This window comes from Mesoplodon mirus, assembly GCF_964341445.2.
Source record: "Mesoplodon mirus genome assembly, chromosome: 10".
Taxonomy (NCBI): Eukaryota; Metazoa; Chordata; class Mammalia; order Artiodactyla; family Ziphiidae; genus Mesoplodon; species Mesoplodon mirus.
This window is the reverse complement of record NC_138986.1, coordinates 49,850,396-49,874,406: the sequence shown is the minus strand read 5'-3', so window position 1 is coordinate 49,874,406 and position 24,011 is coordinate 49,850,396. Positions and strand designations below refer to the sequence as shown.

General features: G+C 38.2%; 1 protein-coding gene and 1 long non-coding RNA gene across 4 annotated transcripts in view; one reads left to right on the top strand and one right to left on the bottom strand.

The window, feature by feature from the left end:
* PPIL6 (peptidylprolyl isomerase like 6) overlaps window positions 1-24,011 on the bottom strand; it is a 34,619-nt gene that overhangs the window by 4,298 nt on the left and 6,310 nt on the right. For 2 of the 3 annotated variants that reach the window (XM_082634141.1, XM_082634143.1), the window contains 4 exons: window positions 23,713-23,901; window positions 20,573-20,635; window positions 20,322-20,469; window positions 10,913-10,969 (listed from right to left, as the gene is read on the bottom strand). In XM_082634141.1, the coding sequence (XP_082490267.1) occupies window positions 10,913-10,969; window positions 20,322-20,469; window positions 20,573-20,635; window positions 23,713-23,901 (457 nt within the window). Of the gene's footprint in view, window positions 1-397; window positions 545-10,912; window positions 10,970-20,321; window positions 20,470-20,572; window positions 20,636-23,712; window positions 23,902-24,011 lie in introns of those variants that run through there. The other variant, XM_082634142.1, reaches the window with a different exon arrangement.
* LOC309811429 overlaps window positions 1-24,011 on the top strand; it is a 40,769-nt gene that overhangs the window by 10,637 nt on the left and 6,121 nt on the right. The window contains exon 2 of the long non-coding RNA XR_014295165.1: window positions 6,931-7,171. This is a non-coding gene — a long non-coding RNA (uncharacterized lncRNA). The remainder of the gene's footprint in view (window positions 1-6,930; window positions 7,172-24,011) is intronic.

The window sequence follows — 24,011 nt, the reverse complement described above, 5'->3', positions numbered from 1 at the left end:
AAAAGTCAGCAAACATTCTTGTATTGTTTTGGCAGTAATATTTTATTCAAACTATCAATGTGAAATTAAAAATGGCTCCTTGGAGAAACCTTTCACAGACAGACCCTTCCCCTCACAGCATCTTCTGCAGACCTTTATTATAGTCTTTAAAACACTTTATGTAATTGTTTACAGGCTGTTTCATGTTTGTGAAGGCAGGGGCTTTATCTCATCATCGCTTTACCCCCAGGGCCCCCTAGCACATTACTTGGCACATGTGTGGCCTTAAATATTGATGATGAAAATAATTTATGCTTATTTTTAGTAATCTTTAAACAAATTTTAATCTCAAACCTTATATGGGTTGACCAAGATTTTGTGGACAGTGATTTTTTTAGTGTAAGATTAATAAGTAAAAAGAATTATATGGTGATTATCGGGCCACCATTTTCAGGAAGAACCATTTCCAGCATGAAATAAGATTTGCCTCCAAACTCAAAAACACAGAAGGAAGTAATAGAAGAGAAATTCAGTAAAAGTTTTCATTCAATAACTTTATCAAATTCTGGGAATAATTGAGAGATATGAATATTAACTGTCAAGATTTTCTTAAACTGCAATTGCTGACTATTCTCATTTTAAGTTTCAAAGCTAAGACAACAAAGCAATTAAGCCATATCTATGGTGGTTACTTTTAGCTTGTTAAACTGAACATTGAATAAAGGACCTCTGAAATTTATGAAATGAAAATAAAGTATTTTTTTGCAAATATATCTTTATAATTACATTGATACTCCATATTCATTTCAGTGGAATAGAGAATAGCCCATTAATTTCACAGAAAATCACATGGCATAGAAATCTGCCCAAGCAGAGATTCAGAGAGTTTTAACAAAATGGTATTTGTCATTGCTCTTAGATATTATGATCAATTTTTCTTAAATTCTGAAAGTAATTGGAAAGAAAATTTATAGAGTTGTAACATTTTTACCAAAGATTCTGTGATTATGGGAGACCTTTGAAAGCATTAAGCGTGTAACTTTGTTTGAAATAGAAATTAGAATTCACCTGCTGAAGAAAATCAGTTTCTGAATTTATTTAATATAAAACTCATTCTGATGTTTATAATGAAAGCAACTACTGCTTTCTCAAGTTTGGGGAAACTGCCTGTATTCTCTCTGGTAAGGGAATAAGCAGACAATATGGGACATTTCTATATAATTTTCTGAAGACAATAATGTCAAGTAGAAATTGGACTTGAATCCTGCAACATCAATTTTTTAAACCTACTGCCCTAATTTTACCAGCGTACTTAAATAATAATAGCTATTCACTAATTATTTATTGTTATATAAAAGTAAATTGCGGGCTTCCCTGGTGGCGCAGTGGTTGAGAGTCCGCCTGCCGATGCAGGGGACGAGGGTTCGTGCCCCGATCCGGGAGGATCCCACGTGCCGCGGAGCGGCTGGGCCCGTGAGCCATGGCTGCTGAGCCTGGGCGTCCAGAGCCTGTGCTCCGCGACAGGAGAGGCTGCAGCAGTGAGAGGCCCGCGTACCGCAAAAAAAAAAAAAAAGTAAATTGCGTGTGCTACCTAGCATTTTTAAACTGCTGCTTTAATGAAATATTTTATTTTTTATATTTTTAATTGAAGTATAGTTAACTTACAGTATTATATTAGTTTCAGGTGTACAGCATAGTGATTCAGTATTTTTACAGATTATAGTCCATTAAAAGTTATTAGAAGATAATGGCTATAATTCTCTGTGCTATATAAGATATCCTTGTTGTTTTTCTGTTTTATACATAGGGGTATGTATCTCTTCATCTGATATCCCTACCTTGCCCTTCCCCCCTTCCCTCTCCCCTCTGGTAACCACTAGTTTGTTTTCTATATCTGTGAGTCTCTCTCTGTTTTGTTATATACATTCATTTGTATTATTTTTTAGATTCTACATATAAGTGATAACATACAATATTTATCTTTCTTTGACTTATTTCACTAAGCATAATATTCTCTCAGTCCATTCACATTGCTACAAATGGCAGTATTTCATTCTTCTTTATGGCTGAGTAATATCCCCTTGTATATATATGTACCACATCTTCTTTACCCATTTATCTGTTGATGGACACTTAGGGTGCTTCCATAGCTTGGCTCCTGTAAGTAGTGCTGCTTTGAACATTGGGGTGCATGTATCTTTTCGAATTAGTGTTCTTGTGTTTTCTGGATATATGCCCAGGAGCGGGATTGCTGGATCATATGGTAGCTCTACTTTTAGTTTTTTGAGGAACCTCCACACTGTTCTCCATAGTGGCTGCACCAAGTGCATTCCCACCAGCAGTGTACGAGGTTCTTCTTCTCCACATCCTCTCCAACAGTTGATATTTGTAGCCTTTTTGATACGGCCATTCTGACTGGTGTGAGGTGATACCCTCAGTGTAGTTTTGATTTGCATTTCTCTAATAATTAGTGATGTTGAGCACCTTTTCACCTGCCTGTTGGCCATCTGTATGTCTTCTTTGGAAAAGTGTCTATTCCAGGTCTTCTACCCATTTGATAGGGTTGTTTTCTTTTCTTTTCTTTTCTTTGATATGGAGTTGTATGAGCTGTTTACATGTTTTGGAGATATTAACCCCATCGGTCATATCATTTGCAAATATTTTATCCCATTCAGTAGGTTGTCTCTTTGTTTTGCAGATGTCTTCCTTAGCTGTGCAAAAGCTTTTAAGTTTAATTAGGCTATTTGTTTATTTTTGCTTTAATTTCTTTTGCCTTAAGAAACAAAGATGCAAAGCAATCTACAGATTTATTGCACTCCTTACCAAAATACCCATGACATTTTTCACAGAACTAGAACAAATAATCCTAAAATTCATATGGAACCACAAAATACCCCAAATTGCCAAAGCAACCTTGGAAAAAAAAGAACAAAGCTGGAGGTACCACCCTCCCAGACTTCAAAATATACTACAAAACTACAGTAATCAAAACAGCATGGCACTGGCACAAAAACAGACACATAGATCAATGGATCAGAATAAAGAGCCCAGAAATAAATCCATGCACCCATGGTCAATTAATCTATGACAAAGGAGGCAAGAATATACAATGGAGAGGAGACAGTCTCTTCAATAAGCTGGGAAAATTGGACAGCTACATGTAAAACAATGAGATTAGAACATGCCCTCACACTGTATACAAAAATAAACTCAAAATGGATTAAAGACCTAAATGTAAAACCTGAAACCATAAAACTCCTAGATGAGAACATAGGCAGAACACTCTTTGACATTGAAATATTTATTTTAAAACATGTTGATTGTGTACATGACATTAGGAATAAATAGCCAAGTGTTTATCAGTACTTGAATGGATAGATTATTCGGGTATATTCATAATATTAAACAGTAGTGAAAATAAGAGAATTCCAGCTATAGACGACATGGATGAATCTCATAGGCAGTGATGAATGAAAGAAATAAGACACAAAGAATGCCTGCCATATGAGTCCATTTATATAAAGTCCAAAAATAGTCAATAACTCTGTTATTTAGGGATCCATACACAAGTGTTTAACAAGAAAAGCAAGGAAAAAGTCAGGTTAGTGGTTACCTCTAATAGGGAGATGGAGTTATTATTGAGGATGGACAAATGGGGTGCTTCTGGCATGCTGGCAGTTTTTCTTTCTTGACAAAGATGGTAATATGGGGGAGTTGCTTTATAATTTTTTTAAAAGTTTTTTTAAAAATATATTTTAAAAAATATTTTTATTTATGTATTTACTTGGCTGCGCCTGGTCTCAGTTGCAGCATGTGAACTCTTAGTTGCAGCATGTGGGATCTAGTTCCCTGACCAGGGATCGAACCCAGGCCCCCTGCATTGGGAGTGTGGAGTCTTAGCCACTGGACCACCAGGGAAGTCCCTATAATTATTTTTAGATTGTACATATGCAGTTTCTCTATATAAGATAAATCTCACAATTTAAAAAAATGAATAGCCCTTAAATGGCTACCCAGACCACATTATCTTCAGTTCTTATTTCTACTAAAAAATACTTTTGCATAACTTAGTTGCGTTATTGAATATTGACAGTGCATCAGGCTGTCTGCTTTTTATTAACATTCACTTTTCATTTAAAGACAAGGAGGGACTTCCCTGGTGGCACAGTGGTTAAGAATCCACCTGCCAATTCAGGGGACACCATTTCAAGCCCTGGTCTAGAAAGATCCCACATGCCGCAGAGCAGCTAAGCCCATGGGCCACAACTACTGAGCCCAGACTCTGGAGCCTGTGAGCCACAGCTACTGAAGCCCATGCTCCTAGAGCCTGTGTTCCGCAACAAGGGAAGCCACCGCAATAAGAAGCCCGTGCACCACAACAAAGAATAGCCCCCGCTCGCTACAGCTAGAGAAAGCCCATGCAACAAAGACCCAACACAGCCAAAAATAAATAAATAATTAAATTTATTTAAAAAAATAAAGGAGATCTAGGAATTAGACAAATGGATTTTAAGTGCTGTATCTGTGAATTAGGGCACATGCAAATGTTAAGAAACTTCTACTTAATGTAACAAGGATAATACTGTATTTAAAAAATATATTCCTTTTTTTCTTCTTCTTTTCATATAATTAACGTTTTCTCTAGTCAGCTTAAGCCATGAAGTCACCAATCCTTTGAGAGTGGAAAGGATTAGGGATATTATAAAAGGAATACAAGGTGGCGGGGGGTGGGGAAAGGGTTGATATTCAGCTTCTAACTTCAAAACAGGATTTGGGAAGAGAAAAAAAGTTGTGATTCAAAATAAAGCAGGGCTTCCCTGGTGGCGCATGGTTAAGAATCTGCCTGCCAATGCAGGGGACATGGGTTTGAGCCCTGGCCTGGGAAGATCCCACATGCTGTTGAGCAACTAAGCCCGTGCACCACAACTACTGAGCCTGCGCTCAAGAGCCCGTGAGCCACAACTACTGAGCCCGTGTACCACGACGACAGAAGCCCACGTGCCTAGAGCCTGTGCTGAACAACAAGGGAAGCCACTGCAATGAGAAGCCCGTGCACCACAAGGAAGAGTAGCCCCTGCTCGCCGCGACTAGAGAAAGCCCGTGCACAGCAATGAAGACCCAGCGCAGCCAAAAATAAATAAATTAATTAATTAAAAAATAAATAAATAAAGCAAAACAGACTTTCCTCAAGTTAAAAAAAAAGATTAAACAATTTACAAAACAATCAACTAATTGAATTATATATATATTTCATTCTTTTAAATTCACTGTGTTAAGCTTAATAAAAGTGATTTTTGTGGTTGTGATTGTTTTTAACAAGCCCTGGGTTTTAATTCTGCATCTCATGGAAATACAGTCCAATGAGAGAATGTGGAGGCAGGTCTGGCTGTCAACAACGTATTAACATTCCATGTGGAGGTGGGGGTGGTGAGTATAAATGGAGGAGGGAAACCCATGCTTTAGCTGTACTGAGTACTGGCCCTGTGCTCTTTCAGCCACTCATTTCTCCTTCTGGAGCATCTCTCCTTTTCACTTGATTGTGTGAAGTGAAACAGACAAACTGAGGAATCAGAGCTTCCCTAAACCCACCGGGCTCCCTGGGCACCAGAGGAGCCAGGCATCCAGCTGGAGACTGAATCCCCATAGTATCTAAGGATGGGAGCAAAGGGGAATGGACGGAGGCACAGGGATGTCCAAAGGGGCAAGTGAAGAAATGAGCCAAGAAATCAGTCTCCTACTGGACAGAAGACCCCAGTTCTGCCCAGAATTGCACCTCCAAGCAGAGTTTGGGTGATCTGATAATGGCCATGGGGTGGAGAGGTATGGTAGACTCTCATCAGGGATTAAGGATGCCAGGAAAGCTGCCCAAACGTCCTTTCCTTGTCTGCAACGTCTTATTTTCAGACCCAGCTCAGAGCTGCTCTGGGCGCCACCCCCAGCTCTCCCAGGCAGCTATTCTTTCCTTTTTCATACAGCGCTGGGTTCTTCCTCTGTAATGGCGATGGGCACCGTGCCTGTACTTTATCTGTTTAAATGTCTGTGCAAAAACACTAAAATCCTGGAGTGTGGAAACTTGGTCACATCATCTTTGTTTTCTAAGGTCCTAGTACCATGTCAGCACCTAACTAAGAGTTTAAAGTTCTATGAATAAATAAATGAGTGGTGTCACTTGAATGATTTCATTTGATAAAGCTGTCTCCACATGAATTTAGAAGGAAAACTAGCTTTTATTTTTCCCTTTTCCTTTGGCCATTGATTATTATTTTTTAAACCTTTTCATTGTATTAAAATATAGACACGGGGGCTTCCCTGGTGGCGCAGTGGTTGGGGGTCCGCCTGCCGATGCTGGGGACGCGGGTTCATGCCCCGGTCCGGGGGGATCCCGCATGCCGCGGGGCGGCTGGGCCCCTGAGCCATGGCCGCTGGGCCTGCGCGTCCGGAGCCTGTGCTCCGCAAGGGGAGAGGCTGCAACAGTGAGCGGCCCGCATACCGCAAAAAAAGAAAAAAAAAAGTATATATATCTATATAGATATATATAGATATATATAGATATATATATATAGAGAGAGACACACACAAAAAGCCATGGAACACTATAGTTAGAATTACTGTTAAAGTTATTATAAGGCAAACACCCTTTTAACCACCATTCAGACCAAGAAAAAGAACTTTGCCAGCCTTCCCTCCACAGGTTCTACCTCTGTCCCTTTCTTTTTTCACACGTTATCTGTTAATGAACCTAAGCTACTTCACCTCTAGAATTTCTCCCAGGCCAGAGTTTGCCAATTGCACACACGGTGCAGTTCAGCAGGTTTCTCTGTCCCTGTCCTGTGGGTTCTGTGCTAATACTTGTGTTGAAGATGCAGATTGTTTCACCTTGATGGATATATTAGGGAGGGAATGACTTGAGCATGATGAATCTCACCCCTGCTTTAATGCACTTCCCTCCAGGAGAACCACCAGGCGAATGAATGCAGGAAACTGCCTCTGCTGAACTGAGCTAGCTACCCAGGAACACACACACCTCAGACGTGACCAGCCACGTCCGTCACCACGTATGAGCTGCGTCCACCCACATCTGGAGTTCCAGCTTCCCTCTGGCTGCAGAGAAGACTCCTTCCACCACCTCAGGATCACTCACAAGCTGCAGCTCTTCCCCTGCCGCCTCCACAGATGTCAAGAAGTTTTCAGGGTAAAGTGCCTTATTTATTATTGGTACTGATGTATTTCTTGACCACATAATATATATAAAACTGTGTTACTGTTTTTATTAGGTTATTATTTATTAATGTGTCACCGAGGAAGTTTTTTTACCTCAGTTTTGCCGTAAGTCCTGTGGTTTTCATTTCATGATTTTACATAGCACAGAGATTTTTAAGAACACGTTGTAGCAGAACTGATTGCATTTCTCGCAAATTGGAAGCTAGGTCCAACAGCTTCATCAGACGCTTGTTCTATCCCTTTGGTAGTGTGTCCTCTCAACAGAAGGCTCATACTGTCTATCTCTGTTTTTGTGAAGCTAGCAGATGCTGATGCAGCAAATGCCTACATCCATTATTTCCCTGGAGGCAGCAAAATGGTGACATTCTAATTTTATTTTTCCTTTTCATTATTAATTGGAATACTTTTATAACAAGATGTTTTCCCTTATCTACAGTTTGGTATAGTTCCTATAGGAAAGGCAAGATAAATGCTTGATTCTTTACCTATATTTATCAGTTTTCAAGATAATGAATTCATTTCTTATCATTCCCCCAGAGGTGAGCAAGTAGGTTTCATTTTATAATATCATTATGAACTCATGGATTTAAAATATTTGTTGGGTTTCAATCAACTGTAATTACTATTCAAATTATTTCATCTTTGGCCAGTGAGAGACTCTTCAAATTGGCTCCTGAGCCCTTTGCCGTGACCCCAGTAAATCTTCAATAGCGCTCCTGGCTATCTGATGCTATGATAGCGTGACTGAGGTTCCAGGCTCATTTCAAAACTTCCTGTCTCAGAACTGGAATCTGCCATTTGTCCCAGAAGCCCTGGTTTCTTTAATCAAGAAATGACATTTCAGGGGCTTCCCTGGTGGCGCAGTGGTTGAGAGTCCACCTGCTGATGCAGGGGACATGGGTTCGTGCCCTGGTCCGGGAGGATCCCACATGCCGCGGAGCGGCTGGGCCCGTGAGCCATGGCCGCTGTGCGCGTCTGGAGCCTGGGCTCCACAATGGGAGAGGCCACAACAGTGAGAGGCCCGCAAAAAAAAAAAAAAAAAAAAGACATTTCAAAACAATAATCTAAATTCCAGGAGTGTATGTCATTACTCGGCTGGTCATTGTTTGCAGATGAATTCCATGGGCAGAACTATAGATACAGGTATAGATTAGATATAGATATAGATACAGATATGATACTTCCTGAGTTTAAAGTGATATTTCCAATTCAAATTCAGGACTATGGAATATTTTACTTATTAACCTCTATCGTATTTCATCTGTATCTCCTTTCTTCCACATTGAAGATTCTAGTTCTCAAGGACACAGGAAATGATGAAATTAGAAATTCCCGTAATTACTTACTTGTTTTTTCCTACATTATATATATAACAATCTCAAAAATAATATTAATAATACCATCACCAGTAAAATTTACTGAAAATAGTTTAAAATTTTGCATATATTCTCCCCGTTTCTTTCATTTAAAATAAATTGTTAGACTAAGCATATAGTCATTGTATACCATACTCTCACCCTTTTAATCCTCATTAAATTTTAGTTTTATAAATAACTATATGATTAATGCTCACCACCAGTTCTTCTTTCAGGGTCCCTCTTGCAATTTGGCTGAATGAAGCTCATGCTACAGTCACTGATTCCTCAGGAAGGACTCATGGCAACACTATTCCCTAAAGTTTTACATTTTGATAACTCTGTGTGCCCTTTATAATTCAAATTCAGTTTGACTGGATATAAAGTCCCCAGTTCACTTTTCATTTCCTTGAGCATCCTAAATATATTACTGTATTTTCTTCTGGAATAAGAGTATGATGATAATGTATTTTTCTTTCCCTTATAAATCACTTGCTGTGAATCACTACCTGCCCAAAGAATTTTTTGCTTTTTCTTTAATATCTAATAATGTTAGTAAAATATGTCTGGTGTTGGTTGTTCTGGTTCAGTATTGTCTGGTAGCTGTGTGTTCTTTCAGTAAGTAGTTTCAAGTTTTTAAACAGATATTTTTACTTGAGGTATAAACATGCAGTAAAATGCATATATCTTAGATGTTCACTTTGATGCATTTTGACAGTTGGGTATAGTTGTGTAATCACCACCCAAAACAAAATATAGAATATCAAATCCTTTTTTATTTCAGGAAAGTTTTCTTTAATTATAATTCTTAGTGTTTGTTCCATTCCCTTGCATTGATTTAATTTCTTAGGAATACTTATCATCTGTATGCTGGATCTTCTCTATCTTTAGTACTTATCACTTTCTTGTAAATCCTTTTTATCTTTCTTCATCTCTTTTTGGTTTAAAAAAAGTTTCCTTCTTCTACCTTCTACTTCTCTTATTTTTTTATTTTTTGGCTATGCCACACAGCATGTAGGACCTTAGTTCCTCAACCGAGGATTGAACCCATGCCCCCTGCATTGGAAGGGGAGAGTCTTAACCACTGGACTGCCTATTTGGTCTTGTGTTCCTTCTAATTTGTTCATTTCTGAAATTTTCTTTTATTGTTAATTCTTTTCTTTAGTTCTGTAACCTCATGTCTAAAGCTTCCTCATTTTGATTTATGAGTTCTTTCCTGTCTTATATCATTGTCTTCATGTCTTTTTAGCTCCTTTTGAAATTGTTACAGTTTTGCTCTGTTCTGTGAGCCTTCTTTCTAGGGTACTTTCATTATCTGTAGCAATGTTACTGTGCTCCTTTTTTTTTTTTTTCCTTAAATAATCATGAAAATTTCTGCTGCTTTTTAATGCAACTTTAGTTTTATGTACAATTAGTATTCTTCAATGTTTAGAAGTAGGTGTGGCTTTAGAAGGAAGATAGTTTTCCTAACTTCACAAAGTTCCCTCTTATGCTGTTTTCATGTGTTGTTCAGCTGTGTGGCAACTTGCTTTCTGAGATTTCCTGACTCTGTTGCCTTTCCCTCTTTATCACTGTTGTCCCGATACCTGCATAATTTTTATTCCATTCCCAGCAGTTCTTCCTCATTGAGGGCCTGTCCTGGAAGAGAGGCCTTTCAGATCGGTTTTGAGAGTTCACAGAGGTTAGACTGCTCCAGCCTCCTCAAGCCTTATAAGGGGCTCCATGCACTCACCTGCTATTGCCTATTGTGGAGTTCTATATTCTCAGCTCTGTCAGATGCCCTGCTTTCTCTCACATACATGCTGATACCATGCAGATTTTGTGGCTGTTGGTAGTTTGTCTTTACCTGTTTATATTTGGAATTCATGTAGATACCTTGTCACCTAGTTTTGTTGTGTTATCCATGGGTCTTTAGTTTTCCTATCTAATTTTTTTTGTCTGTATTTATGTTGGGATTTCAAAAAATTAAGGAACTATGCCACCACCACTATCATCTTCCCAGAATCCCCAACAGCAGTCTTAGTAGGATGATTATCAAGGTACCAATTCTAAGTGTGAGCATGGCAAAGTACAAGCCTTAAAAATATAAATTCCCTTCTACACCTACAGTCCTAATTCTAGAAACTTATCCTAAAGAAATAACATAATTAGACAAGTGAAAAATTTTATGTACAAAGCTGTTCTGAACTGGACTGGGATGCCTTCCCACCTACCCTATTTTAAACTCCCACTTTTAGTATGTGTACTTGTAGTATATTACCCCAAACACTATCTAATTTGGGGTTGTGAAATCATTCAGTCCTGTTAAATTTGAATAATCAATTAAAATGTGACTGACAAAATTTAAAGATACATACCTTCAAATGTTGGTCCATAAATTGACTCTCCACCATCTCCTTTTCCAGCAACTATATCTGAGAAACAGCAATAAATAAACATTAACATTCTGAGACTAAAAAAGAGAATACAGTAATGGCAGGGAAAGAATGCTTTAAATTATGATTCCACTTATAACAATAACTAGAGTAAGTTACCTAATTGCTTAATATCTATACCATGAAAATATTTCTATAATGATTTCACTTGTATTTTGTAAGTACTTTTCCATTTATGATCCCATTTTTTCCCCTCATAACTCTGAAATAGGTTAAATTTAATGCAAAACCTTGGAAATGATGAAGTATTAAATTATAATTGTGGTCACGATTTAAAGAGTGTGTGTTCATATAAATTCTGCTTATTTCACAAGTTATTCCATGATACATCTTGCTTTTCAGAAAAATGGAAAGATTAAGCTGAGAGGATGAAATAGAAACAGTAAGGTCTTTTTAACACAGGAATAAAAATAGATACTCTAAAAAGAATTAATGTTCAAATTTTTATTCCTTGCCCTATGGTGATAACTCATTTATCTGGTATTTTAGAAAAGAAGTTCCTTTGTAATATAATGAGGTTTTTTAGAAATGGTATTTATAAGACTTGTTTCACATTATATGCATTATATGCATATTTTGGCTTAGGCAATGATCCTACTATAAAAATCCTCCATGCACAAGTTATTTTATCAATTCACAGCTACCAGGGAAGCAAAGCTAGCTTTAATGAAACTAGAGGTCTCTGAGGTCTGTGTTTTCCCCATCACCCCCTTTACTTCCTTCAGCTCTATAGACCACCCTCCTTGAATAGTGCGCAATAAATAACTGTTGAAGGACTGTGCCACTTAAACTCAATATGTGTACTTTATCTATAATAAAAGAGTCTGTGCTATCTTAAAGAAATCTGATGCAAGCATGGGGAGAGAATTTATGCAGGACAGGGGCATATAGCATTTAAATTATACTATTCATAAAGCTGGTTCAGAAGTTAACTGATAAACCTTAAGTCTCCAACTACTCTGCCTGATACTTCTGCCCCCCCCCGACTCACCCCCCAGCCTATGGCTATTCTCAGGAGCCTGCTGCAGTAGCCCCAGGCTAAATCCAGGTGTGCGGAACTTGAAAGTCCTCTAGCACCAGTTCCTTCAGCTCCGGCAAATCTGCCCAGGTGATTCCCTTCCCCTGCTAACTTATGTAAACACCAGTGACACTCCCTTGCCCTCTGTCTCCAACACCTGCCATTACTCTTGCCCTTTGCTTTAGATCTCCCAGGTGAATATTTTATATTGACACCATTTCAATCAGTATTTAATATTTTTTGTGTCCATAACCCACCCCCTTGAATTCAGCTTTGGATATCTAATATTATTTCTATACGTCTGACAACAAATTCAGCAATGCAGAATAGTGGTTAAAAGTAAACTTCAAAGTCAGATGATTTTGATTTCAATCTTGATGTTGGTTACGTTTTCCAAAACTGTTTCCTCATCTATATAGACAGGGATAATGAGAAGTGCCTCCCAAGTAGTTCTGAGGGTTAAAGGCAGTCATGTAGCACATGGTGTGGTGCCTGGCAGAGTGTCATGCTCCTTCATTAGTGGCCATTATTATTGTGCAGCATCACACACTTATGGAATGTATCCTCTCATTATCATCTTTACCATCATTCTGATGACCATGATGATGATAAAATGTATTAAACTATATCTCAAGAGATCCTTCTAAAGGCAGTAGGCCTATGGGAGCCACAAAGAGGCTTAATAACTGCCAAAGTGGCTTAATAACTTGATATCTTCATTAACTTCATACTTCAGAAATGAACAGAATGTATATTTCCTGTTTATCTGTTCATTCGTTCATTCATTCTTTTAACAAATTCTTAAAAAGCATCTACTATATGCCAGGCACTGTTCTCCAACCTGAGGATATAACATTGAACAAAATAGATAAAAATCTCTGCCCACGTGGAACTTATATTCTAGTGAAAAGAAACAGACAATAAATCAGTTAACAAAGAAATATTAATAGTATGTCCAGTGGTGAAAAGTGCTAGGAAGAAAAATAAAGCTGGGTAAGGGGATAAGAGAGTAGCAGAGAAGGGGGTGAGGAGAGGTATATGAAGAGGAAGGTGGCAGCTTTTGAATAGGGTGGTCATGTATTCCCTGCTGAGATAAACTCTTAGCAAAAATCAGAAACAGATCAGGCATACATGGAGGAATAGCTGGGTGTAGATATCTCACAGGCAAAAGAAACAACAAAAGACCTCAGGGCACACATATGCTTGATGTGCTAAGGAACAGCAAGGAGCCGAATGTGTGGAGCAGAGTGAGCAAGAGGGAGAGGTCAGAAGATGAGATAGGGTTGGGGGGAGAAGGAAGGCTGTGTAGGGCCTGTTGGTCCCAAAGGGTGAGCAATAGTGCCTGGAAGCATCCTAAGGCACAACACCAAACCACACTTAGCTCCTGTACTCCGAAATTCTACTCACAGCCCTGTGGGAATCTGACATCTGAAGGAAGAGAATACTTAAAAAGCTTGGCACTTTCAATATTCCATGTCATTGAATCCTCACCACAACCTGTGATATTATAATTATGATTAAGAAACTTATTCAGAGATGACAAGTGCCTTATCCAGCGTGGTACAACTTGTATGTATCAGTTTGGATTTGAATTTAGTAACCAGAATTTCTTTTCCAAATTGTCCTTAAACATCACTGCCTTGTGATCTGAAACCATGACCTGAGACCTATACACTTACTATTTGGAAATTTTACTTCAAATAAATAGACAAGTAACATGGCCTACTTTCCCCAAATTTTGCTCTGGGACTCACAGTGGTGAAGGGAGGTCTAGCCAAAAGCAAAACAAAGAAGAACACAGCATCCGGAAGCCCAACACATCAGAGTCAACACTGAACTAAGTATCAGAAGACACTGATATGGGCCCTCTCTTTTTTTTATTATTTTTTTAAATTGATTTTTTTTTTTTTTTGACTGCGTTGGGTCTTTGTTGCTGCTTCGGGCTTTCTCTAGTTGCTTCGGGCTCTCTAGCTGCTTCAGGCTTTCTCTAGCTGTGGTAAGCAGGGGCTACTCTTCACTGCGGTGCACGGGCTTCTCATTGCAGTGGCTTCTCTTGTTGCGGAGCACAGGCTCTAGGCACGTGGGCTTCAGTAGTTGTGGTGTGCGGGCTCAGTAGTTGTGTCTCGCGGGCTCTAGAGCACAGGCTCAGTAGTTGTGGTGCACGGGCTTAGTTGCTCCACGTCATGTGGGATCTTCCTGGACCAGGGCTCAAACTCATGTCCCTGGCATCGGCAGGCAGATTCTTAACCACTGCGCCACCAGGGAAGTCCCGATATGGGCCCTCTTGAGGATTGTTTTATACTAACAAAAATTGGACAACAGTCTAAATGTTCACCAGTGGGAAATTAATTAAATTGGCATAGCACTGTGATGAAAAATTAGGCAGACCCTAAACATTTTATGTGTTTATGTATATTGACATATGAAGATGAATACTATATAAAGTGAAAAATAATAAGGTTAGAAAACAGTATTGGTGATATCTCATTTTAGAGAAGCTGAGGAAAAAACAGTTGATTTGCATACAAGATACTTGGATTAAATCTACATTTTCCTCCTTATCAGCCTCAGAATGTTCCAGATTATAGAAAAATAATGAAACATTATTAATTTAAGCCCCTGCATATTTCATCAAGTTCAAGCAAATCGCCTTCCACACTAAGCCAATTAATTTTAAATTGCTGCCTGATTGCTCCCTATGGGACATCTCCTAAAAAGCCTCCAAAATTTAATTTTGTGCTGCTAATCAGGCACCTAGTCTGTGTAAAGCCAAAGGACTGACCTGAATAGAAAGCAAAGATGGAGACCAAAATGCTTTAGGTCTTACTTCAGTTGTAACAGTGTAACATCTTTGGTGAGAAATAAGCTGTTTTTCTTTCATTCTGTTTTCAAATTCCCAACTTTAGTATGTTTCTTAAAAGCACTCTATTTTCTACATACACCTTTTTTTTTAGGTGAGCATTTAAAATTATCTTTCGGTTTAAAAAATGTTATCCTACTTTTTTCTTAATTTTTGAATTTTTTTTAATACAGCAGGTTCTTATTAGTTATCTGTTTTATACATATTAGTGCATATATATCAATCCCAATCTCCCAATTCATCCCACCACAACCCCCGCCTCCCCGCTTTCCCCTCCTTGGTGTCGATACATTTGTTCTCTACATCTGTGTCTATTTCTGCCTTGCAAACTGTTCATCTGTACCATTTTTCTAGATTCTATGGCTTAATATATGATACTTCTTTTTCTCTTTCTGACGTCACTCTGTATGACGGTCTCTAGGTCCATCAGTGTCTCTACAAATGACCAAATTTCGTTCCTTTTTATGGCTGAGTAATATTCCATTGTATATATGTACCACATCTTTATCCATTCATTTGTCGATGGGCATTTAGGTTGCTTCCATTACCTGCCTATTGTAAACAGTGCTGCAGTGAACACTTGGGTGCATGTGTCTTTTTGAATTATGGTTTTCTCTGGGTATATGCCCAGGAGTGGGATTGCTGGGTCATATGGTAATTCTATTTTTAGTTTTTTAAGGAACCTCCATACTGTTCTCCATAGTGGCTGTATCAATTTACATTTCCCACCAACAGTGCAAGAGGGTTCCCTTTTCTCCACACCCTCTCCAGCGCTTGTTGTTTGTAGATTTTCTGATGATGTCCATTCTAACCAGTGTGAGGTAATACCTCATTGCAGTTTTGATTTGCATTTCTCTAATAATTAGTGATGTTGAGCAGCTTTTCATGTGCCTCTTGGCCATCTGTATGTCCTCTTTGGAGAAATGTCTATTTAGGTATTCTGCCCATTTTTTGACTGGGTTGTTTGTTTTTTTAATATTGAGCTCAATGAGCTGTTTATATATTTTGGAGATTAATCCTTTGTCCGTGGATTCATTTGCAAATATTTTCTCCCATTCTGAGGGTTGTCTTTTGGTCTTGTTTATGGTTTCCTTTGCTGTGCAGAAGCTTTGAAGTTTCATTAGGTCCCACTTGTTTATTTTTGTTTTTATTTCCATTTCTCTAGGAGGTGGGTCAAAAAAGATCTTGCTGTGATTTATGTCAAAGAGTGTTCTTCCTATGTTTTCCTCTAAGAGTTTTGTAGTGTCCAGTTTTATATTTCAGTCTGTAATCCATTTGGAGTTTATTTTTGTGTATGGTGTTAGGGAGTGTTCTAATTTCATTCTTTTACATGTAGCTGTCCAGTTTTCCCAGCACCACTTATTGAAGAGACTGTCTTTTCTCCATTGTATATCCTTGACTCTTTTGTCATAGATTAGTTGACCATAGGTGTGTGGGTTTATCTCTGGGCTTTCTATCCTGTTCCATTGATCTATATTTCTGTTTTTGTGCCAGTGCCATATTGTCTTGATTACTGTAGCTTTGTAGTATAGTCTGAAGTCAGGGAGTCTGATCCCTCCAGCTCCCTTTTTTTTCCTCAAGATTGCTTTGGCTATTTGGGGTCTTTTGTGTTTCCATACAAATTTTAAGGTTTTTTGTTCTAGTTCTGTAAAAAAATGCCATTGGTAATTTGACAGGGATTGCATTGAATCTGTAGATTGCTTTGTGTAGTATAGTCATTTTCACAATATTGATTCTTCCAATCCAAGAGCATGGTATATCTCTCCATCTGTTTGTGTCATCTTTGATTTCTTTCATTAGTGTCTTATAGTTTTCTGAGTACAGGTCTTTTACCTCCTTAGGTAGGTTTATTCCTCGGTATTTTATTCTTTTTGTTGCAATGGTGAATGGGATTGTTTCCTCAATTTCTCCTTCTGATCTTTCATTGTTAGTGTATAGGAATGCAAGAGATTTCTGTGCATTAATTTTATATCCTGCAACTTTACCAAATTCATTGATTAGCTCTAGTAGTTTTCTGGTGGCATCTTTAGGATTCTTTATGTATAGTATCATGGCATCTGCAAACAGTGACAGTTTTACTTCTTCTTTTCCAATTTGTATTCCTTTTATTTCTTTTTCTTCTCTGATTGCTGTGGCTGGACTTCCAAAACTATGTTGAATATTATTGGTGAGAGTGGACATCCTTGTCTTGTTCCTGATCTTAGGGGAAATGCTTTCAGTTTTTCACCATTGAGAATGATGTTTGCTGTGGGTTTGTCATATATGGCCTTTATTACGTTGAGGTAGGCTCCCTCTATGCCCACTTTCTGGAGAGTTTTTATCATAAGTGGGTGTTGAATTTTGACAAAAGCTTTTTCTGCATCTATTGAGATGATCATATGGTTTTTATTCTTCAATTTGTTAATATGGTGTATTACATTGATTGATTTGCATATATTGAAGAATCCTTGCATCCCTGAGATAAATCCCTTGATCCCTTGATCACGACGTATGATCCTTTTAATGTGCTGTTGGATTCTGTTTGCTAGTATTTTGCTGAGGAGTTTTGCATCTGTATTTATCAGTGATATTATTCTGTAATTTTCTTCTTTTGTAGTATCTTTGTCTGGTTTTGGTATCAGGGTGATGGTGGCCTCGTAGAATGAGTTTGGGAGTGTTCCTTCCTCTGCAGTTTTTTGGAAAAGTTTGAGAAGGATGGGTGTTAGCTCTTCTCTAAATGTTTGATAGAATTCACCTGTGATGCCATCTGGTCCTGGACTTTTCGTTTGTTGGAAGATTTTTAATCACAGTTTCAATTTAATTACTTGTGATTGGTCTGTTCGTATTTTCTATTTCTTCCTGGTTCAGTCTTGGAAGGGTATACTTTTCTAAGAATTTGTCCATTCCTTCCAGGTTGTCCATTTTATTGGCATAGAGTTGTTTGTAGTAGTCTCTTATGATGCTTTGTATTTCTGTGGTGTCCACTGTAACTTCTCCTTTTTCATTTCTAATTTTACTGATTTGAGTCCTCTCCCTCTTTTTCTTGATGAGTCTGGCTGAAGGTGTATCAATTTTGTTTATCTTCTCAACCAGCTTTTAGTTTTATTGATCTTTGCTATTGTTTTCTTTGTTTCTGTTTCATTTATTTCTGCTCTGATCTTTATGATTTCTTTCCTTCTACTAACTTTGGGTTTTGTTTGTTCTTCTTTCTCTAGTTCCTTTAGGTGTAAGGTTAGATTGTTTATTTGAGATTTTTCTTGTTTCTTGAGGTAGGATTGCATCGCTATAAACTTCTGTCTTAGAACTGCTTTTGCTGCATCCCATAGGTTTTGGATCATCACGTTTTCATTGTCATTTGTCTCTAGGTATTTTTTGATTTCCTCTTTGATTTCTTCAGTGATCTCTTGGTTATTTAGTAACGTATTGTTTAGCCTCCATGTGTTTGTGTTTTTTACATTTTTTTCCCTGTAATTGATTTCTAATCTCATAGCGTTGTGGTTGGAAAAGATGCTTGATAAGATTTCAGTTTTCTTAAATTTACTGAGGCTTGATTTGTGACCCAAGATGTGATCTATCCTGGAGAATGTTCCGTGTGCACTTGAGAAGAAAGCGTAATCTGCTGTTTTCGGATGGAATGTCCTATAAATATCAATTAAATCTATCTGGTCTATTGTGTCATTTAAAGCTTGTGTTTCCTTATTAATTTTCTGTCTGGATGATCTGTCCATTGGTGTAAGTGAGGTGTTAAAGTCCCCCACTATTATTGTTTTACTGTTGATTTCCTCTTTTAAAGCTGTTAGCATTTGCCTTATATATTGAGGTGCTCCTATGTTGGGTGCATATATATTTATAATTGTATCTTCTTCTTGGATTGATCCCTTGATCATTATGTAGTGTCCTTCCTTGTCTCTTGTAACATTCTTTAAAGTGTATTTTATCTGATATGAGTATTGCTACTCCAGCTTTCTTTTGATTTCCATTTGCATGGAATATCTTTTTCCATCCCCTCACTTTCAATCTGTATATGTCCCTAGGTCTGAAGTGGGTCTCTTGTAGACAGCGTATATACAGGTCTTGTTTTTGTATCCATTCAGCAAGCCTGTGTCTTTTGGTTGGAGCATTTAATCCATTCACATTTAAGGTAATTATCAATATGTATGTTCCTATTACTGTTTTCTTAATTGTTTTGGGTTTGTTTTTGTAGGTCCTTTTCTTCTCTTGTGTTTCCTACTTAGAGAAGTTCCTTTAGCATTTGTTGCAGAGCTGGTTTGGTGGTGCTGAATTCTCTTAACTTCTGCTTGTCTGTAAAGCTTTTAATTTCTCCTTCAAATCTGAATGAGATCTTTGCTATGTAGAGTAATCTTGTTGTAGGTTCTTCCCTTTCATCACTTTAAATATATCATGCCACTCCCTTCTGGCTTGTAGAGTTTCTGCTGAGAAATCAGCTGTTAACCTTATGGGAGTCCCCTTGTATGTTGTCATTTTTCCCTTGCTGCTTTTAATAATTTTTCTTTGTCTTTAATTTTTGTCAATTTGATTCCTGTGTGTCCTGGCTTGTTTCTCCTTGGGTTTATTCACCTGGGACTCTCTGTACTTCCTGGACTTAGGTGGCTATGTCCTTTCCCATGTTAGTGAAGTTTTCGACTATAATCTCTTCACATATTTTCTCAGGTCCTTTCTCTCTCTCTTCTCCTTCTGGGACCCCCTATAATGTGAATGTTGTTGCGTTTAATGTTGTCCCAGGGGTCTCTTGGTCTTCATTTCTTTTCATTCTTTTTTAAAACTTTATTCTGTTTCACGGCAGTGAAATACACCATTCTGTCTTCCAGGTCACTTACCTGTTCTTCTGCCTCAGTTATTCTGCTACTGATTCCTTCTAGTGTATTTTTCATTTCCGTTACTGTATTGTTCATCTCTGTTTGTTTGTTCTTTAATTCTTCGAGGTCAGGTCTTTGTTAAACATTTCTTTCACCTTCTCGATCTTTGCCTCCATTCTTTTTCTGAGGTGCTGGATCATCTTCACTATCATTATTCTGAATTCTTTTTCTGGAAGGTTGCCTATCTCCACTTCATTTAGTTGTTTTTCTGGGGTTTTATCTTGTTCCTTCATCTGGTACATAGTCCTCTGCCTTTTCATTTTGTCTGTCTTTCTGTGAATGTGGTTTTTGTTCCACAGGCTGCAGGATTGTAGTTCTTCTTGCTTCTGCTCTATCCTACTTGCTTGTGTTACTTTTTAACCTGGAATATTCCTGGTAACACACTTTAGATTTGTTTATTTTAATAATTAGGGAATTTTTTAAAAGAGTATGAATATCTTAATTCATCATTTGGCTATATAAAACATCCTTTAAATATATATATAACATCTAATATTAAATATATCTAATTCTATATGAATTTCACAAAGGCAGATAAAAGTTTGGACATTTTGATTTAATGTTGCAACTAAGTTGTATTTAAGCTTTTAAACTCACCTCCTCCTTGTATCCAACCATTCCGTACCACTCGATGAAAAATGGAACCTGTGTAATGTAGCCTGATGCCACTTTGGGAAAACCCTGCTTTTCCTGTGCACAGGATCTGAAAATTTTTACATGTTTTGGGACATGTATCACAATATAGCTAAAAATAAAGAGAAAAGGTTTCATAGATTAAAAACTTAACATTTTGACAGAGATTCTCACTCCCCCAACTTATTAAAAAACAACAACCAAAAACCTCTTACCTCAAAAATCAATCTTCCGATTGGATAAAAATCAATAGAAATGTCCAGGAACACAAAATCATGCTATTAAAATTAGAGAGAAGAAGGTAATGCAGGTCAGTGTTTTAGCAGAAAGTTTTAGAAATGACCAAAAATATAATAGAATAATGTTTTCAGTGATAAGATGACTGACAGCATTAACAGTAGATAATGTAACAGCAAAATTAAAAGAATGACTTAAGGATGTTTGTTTCATTATACCAAAATTTTACTTCCTAAATAACATCTTTTTAAAACTCTTAAGTGGTAAAGCTCTGAATCACATTAACCTATCACACAAGACTGAGAGCACATGGCCTAGATACCCACTGCATCACAAACTGGGTGTGGAAAGGAACACTGGTCATTCCCTCTGGAAAAAAGCAGCAGACTGGGAATTCTTTTCTTTCCTGAGTAATTCTGGGAAAAGATCCAACATGAGTCCATGGATTTGGTTACTGTGTGTTCTGGATTTTCAGAGACTGCACAGATTAGCTTAGCAGAGCCAGGCCATAGTCTTTCTGAGCAGGAAAATAAGGCCACTATATGAATAGGAGGTACCATACCAGGGGTAGGAAAGAGAGGATGCTGTGCTTTTGAGTTATTTCATTCATGACCTCATACTCCCAGATGCCCCCAGCTCTTGTTTTCAATTGAGATACTTTCTGGTGGAGACAACTAACATTTGTGAGCCCTTGTCTAGCCCTCAAAGAGGCATCCAAAGTGAAAACACTGTTGTCCATCACAGTAGCATTCATTCAGGGAGCAGAACACATCTAATGGAATACATTTCAACCCTTAGGCACCATTCTGGTATATAAAAATGCTGCCTGATTTAACAAGTACATAATTTGCCCTGCCCTATTTCTTAAGAATCTAGGGGGCATAAAAGAAATCACTTTTCGTTGTATCACTATCATTATTTTAGGTCGCTCTAAGCTTTTTTTTTTTAATTAAAAGACTGAAATAGTATTGTAATATCTGGCATCCAGGAATGAAGTATTACATCCATACTTATTATAATTAATTGTTTGTGCCTCTAAGCTTCTGTAGTACAAGTTCTTAAGTATAAAAGAATATTATAACTTTAGAATAAGAGGCATAATATAGTAAACTTCATAGGTTTAGGAGGAAAAAGGACATATTGCAAGTCATAATTGATTTCTGAAGTGAGTGAGTCCATTCAGACATCATTAAACTTTCCTGGGCATCAATATATTATCTTTATGTGGTTGTCAAGAGTAGATAATTCTAAAAATTCTAATGAAAAGAGAGTAAGTGACTGTGACACAAGATAATGTCACCTAGCAGCCAAACCTAATTGTCTGCTATATCGTTCCAAACCAGAAGTAAACAGGTCCCTGAGTTTTACTCAGCACAAAAAATCTAGCCTCTGCAAAAAATCCAAGGATTTTCTCCAGAATCTGGGTCCTCTCTCCTTACTGCCACTAATTAATTCAGACTGTCATTATTTCTAACTCACACTACTATAGCAGATTTCCAAATGGCCACCCTGCCACCAAGCTTTCCCCACTGTACCCTGTTTGGTCACAGCCCTAAAATTTCTTCCGAAACACCAAAGAAGATGATGTCATACTCTTTATGAAAAGTTCTGTTGGCTTGCTTCCTTCTGGATGAAATCTAACTGACTGGTTAAGAGTGGACAGTAAGTTCAACCTTTCTCTAGTAGATCTGGTTTTGGGGTTTGTTGTTTGTTTTTTTTAAACATCTAAGCACCTTTCCTATTTGAGAAACTCCTCACAAGGTTGCACCAGCCTCTGGAGAACCTCCTCTCTTTCCCCGCTACGTGTGAGCCAGGGTGTGGGCATATAACCTGGGCTTGACTAGCCAGGTGCTCCTGCCCGGGGCCTTAGATGTCTAGGAAGTGACGAAGACCCAAGGAGAGCTGAGAAGTTATGCTCGGTGAAGGCAGCATTAGGGCCATTGGGCAGCCATGGCAGCATCCTGGCTGCACATTCCTGGGGCGTGACCCTGGCCTTGTTTTCCTGCTACCAGGTCTCCCTTGGTTCCTGCCTGCTTTCCAAAGCTGGTTCTCCAGCTTTCCTGTCAATTGTGAGGTTACCAATATCCTTTTAATACATACTTTTTCTCCTCAAGTTAGTGACAACAGCTTGGTACTGTTGGCACCAAGAATCCTGACTGATTCTCATTTTCCCAGTGTCATTTCCTACTAATTCTGGCCTCCCTGCTGTCCCCTGCCATTCCCAGAGTACACCATGTACTTCTAGACTCCTGTCCCTTTGGGAATGAACTGCTATGAATGTTAACTTCCTCCCCACACCCTAGAGTTTCAAGCATTTTCCAAGTGCATTGTTTATTCAACAAAATATTCACTGAGCACCTCCAGTGTTTCAGATTCTGTTCAAGGCAGTGGTTGAACAAGGGTGAACGAGACAAGGTCTTTGCCTTTGCACAACTCAGATCCTAGCACTGGGTCTTTATGTAGGCACAGGCCACCATGGGCATGAAATAATTTTCAGCATGTGGTAGCTGTTGGCTACAAGGTTTCTGAGCAAAATTACATACTTTTACCTGTATTGCCATTCCACCCTGATGGCTGTCTCTTGCTCTCTGGACCTCACACGTCCTAACTGTCCTCTGCCATTGGAAACCTCCCCAGTGCCATAGCTTGTCTAGTCCTGCTCTTGCCAACTATGTGTCATGCTTTAAAACATCACCTTCTCAAACTTGCCATTCTCTAGTGCAGTAGCTGTCACTTAGGTGTTAGAAAGTATTAATTAAAATATTTCATGCTAAAGGTGAATGAAGGTAGGCTTGACCTTCTCTGAGGGGGAAGGTCTTAATATTTTTTAATAGATGATAATTAATGCATATAAGCTTCTAGCGGGGAGTAGAAATGTTTGAACAGGGATGATCTTCTCCTAGTGCCATTTGCCTGCTGTGAGATAGGCTTGCTTTACACACCACCAAGCCAAACCCTGCCATGAATCCTTTGCAACTGGATCATTAGGTCATTGAGAACTTAACCTAGTCTCTTACTCTTTTATATTCCCTTTGCTAGGTTATCAGTAATTAATGGTCAATCCATGTAAATGCTCAAAGATTCTACTATTTTCCTTTAAAAAATTAGTGCAACTTGCCTTCGTGTCTCTTAAGAATTTGGCAGAATAATCCACAGTAAGTGCTTCATAAAGTGCAGGAGGCTTAAAATCAACTATATCCCATACTTTGTGGGCCCATTTCTGAAGATCAAGTGCATCACCCAGGAGCTGATCATTAATAAAACACATCACATAGGAAGAATATTCCCAGATTTCATTCTTAAGTTCCTGTAAAAGAAAAGGACCAAAAAAATGTAGTGGGGGGTGGGGGTAGGGATGGGGGGAACTTAGCTAAACCCCCAAGCCAGAGCTTGAATCAACCCTAGGACTGAATCTTT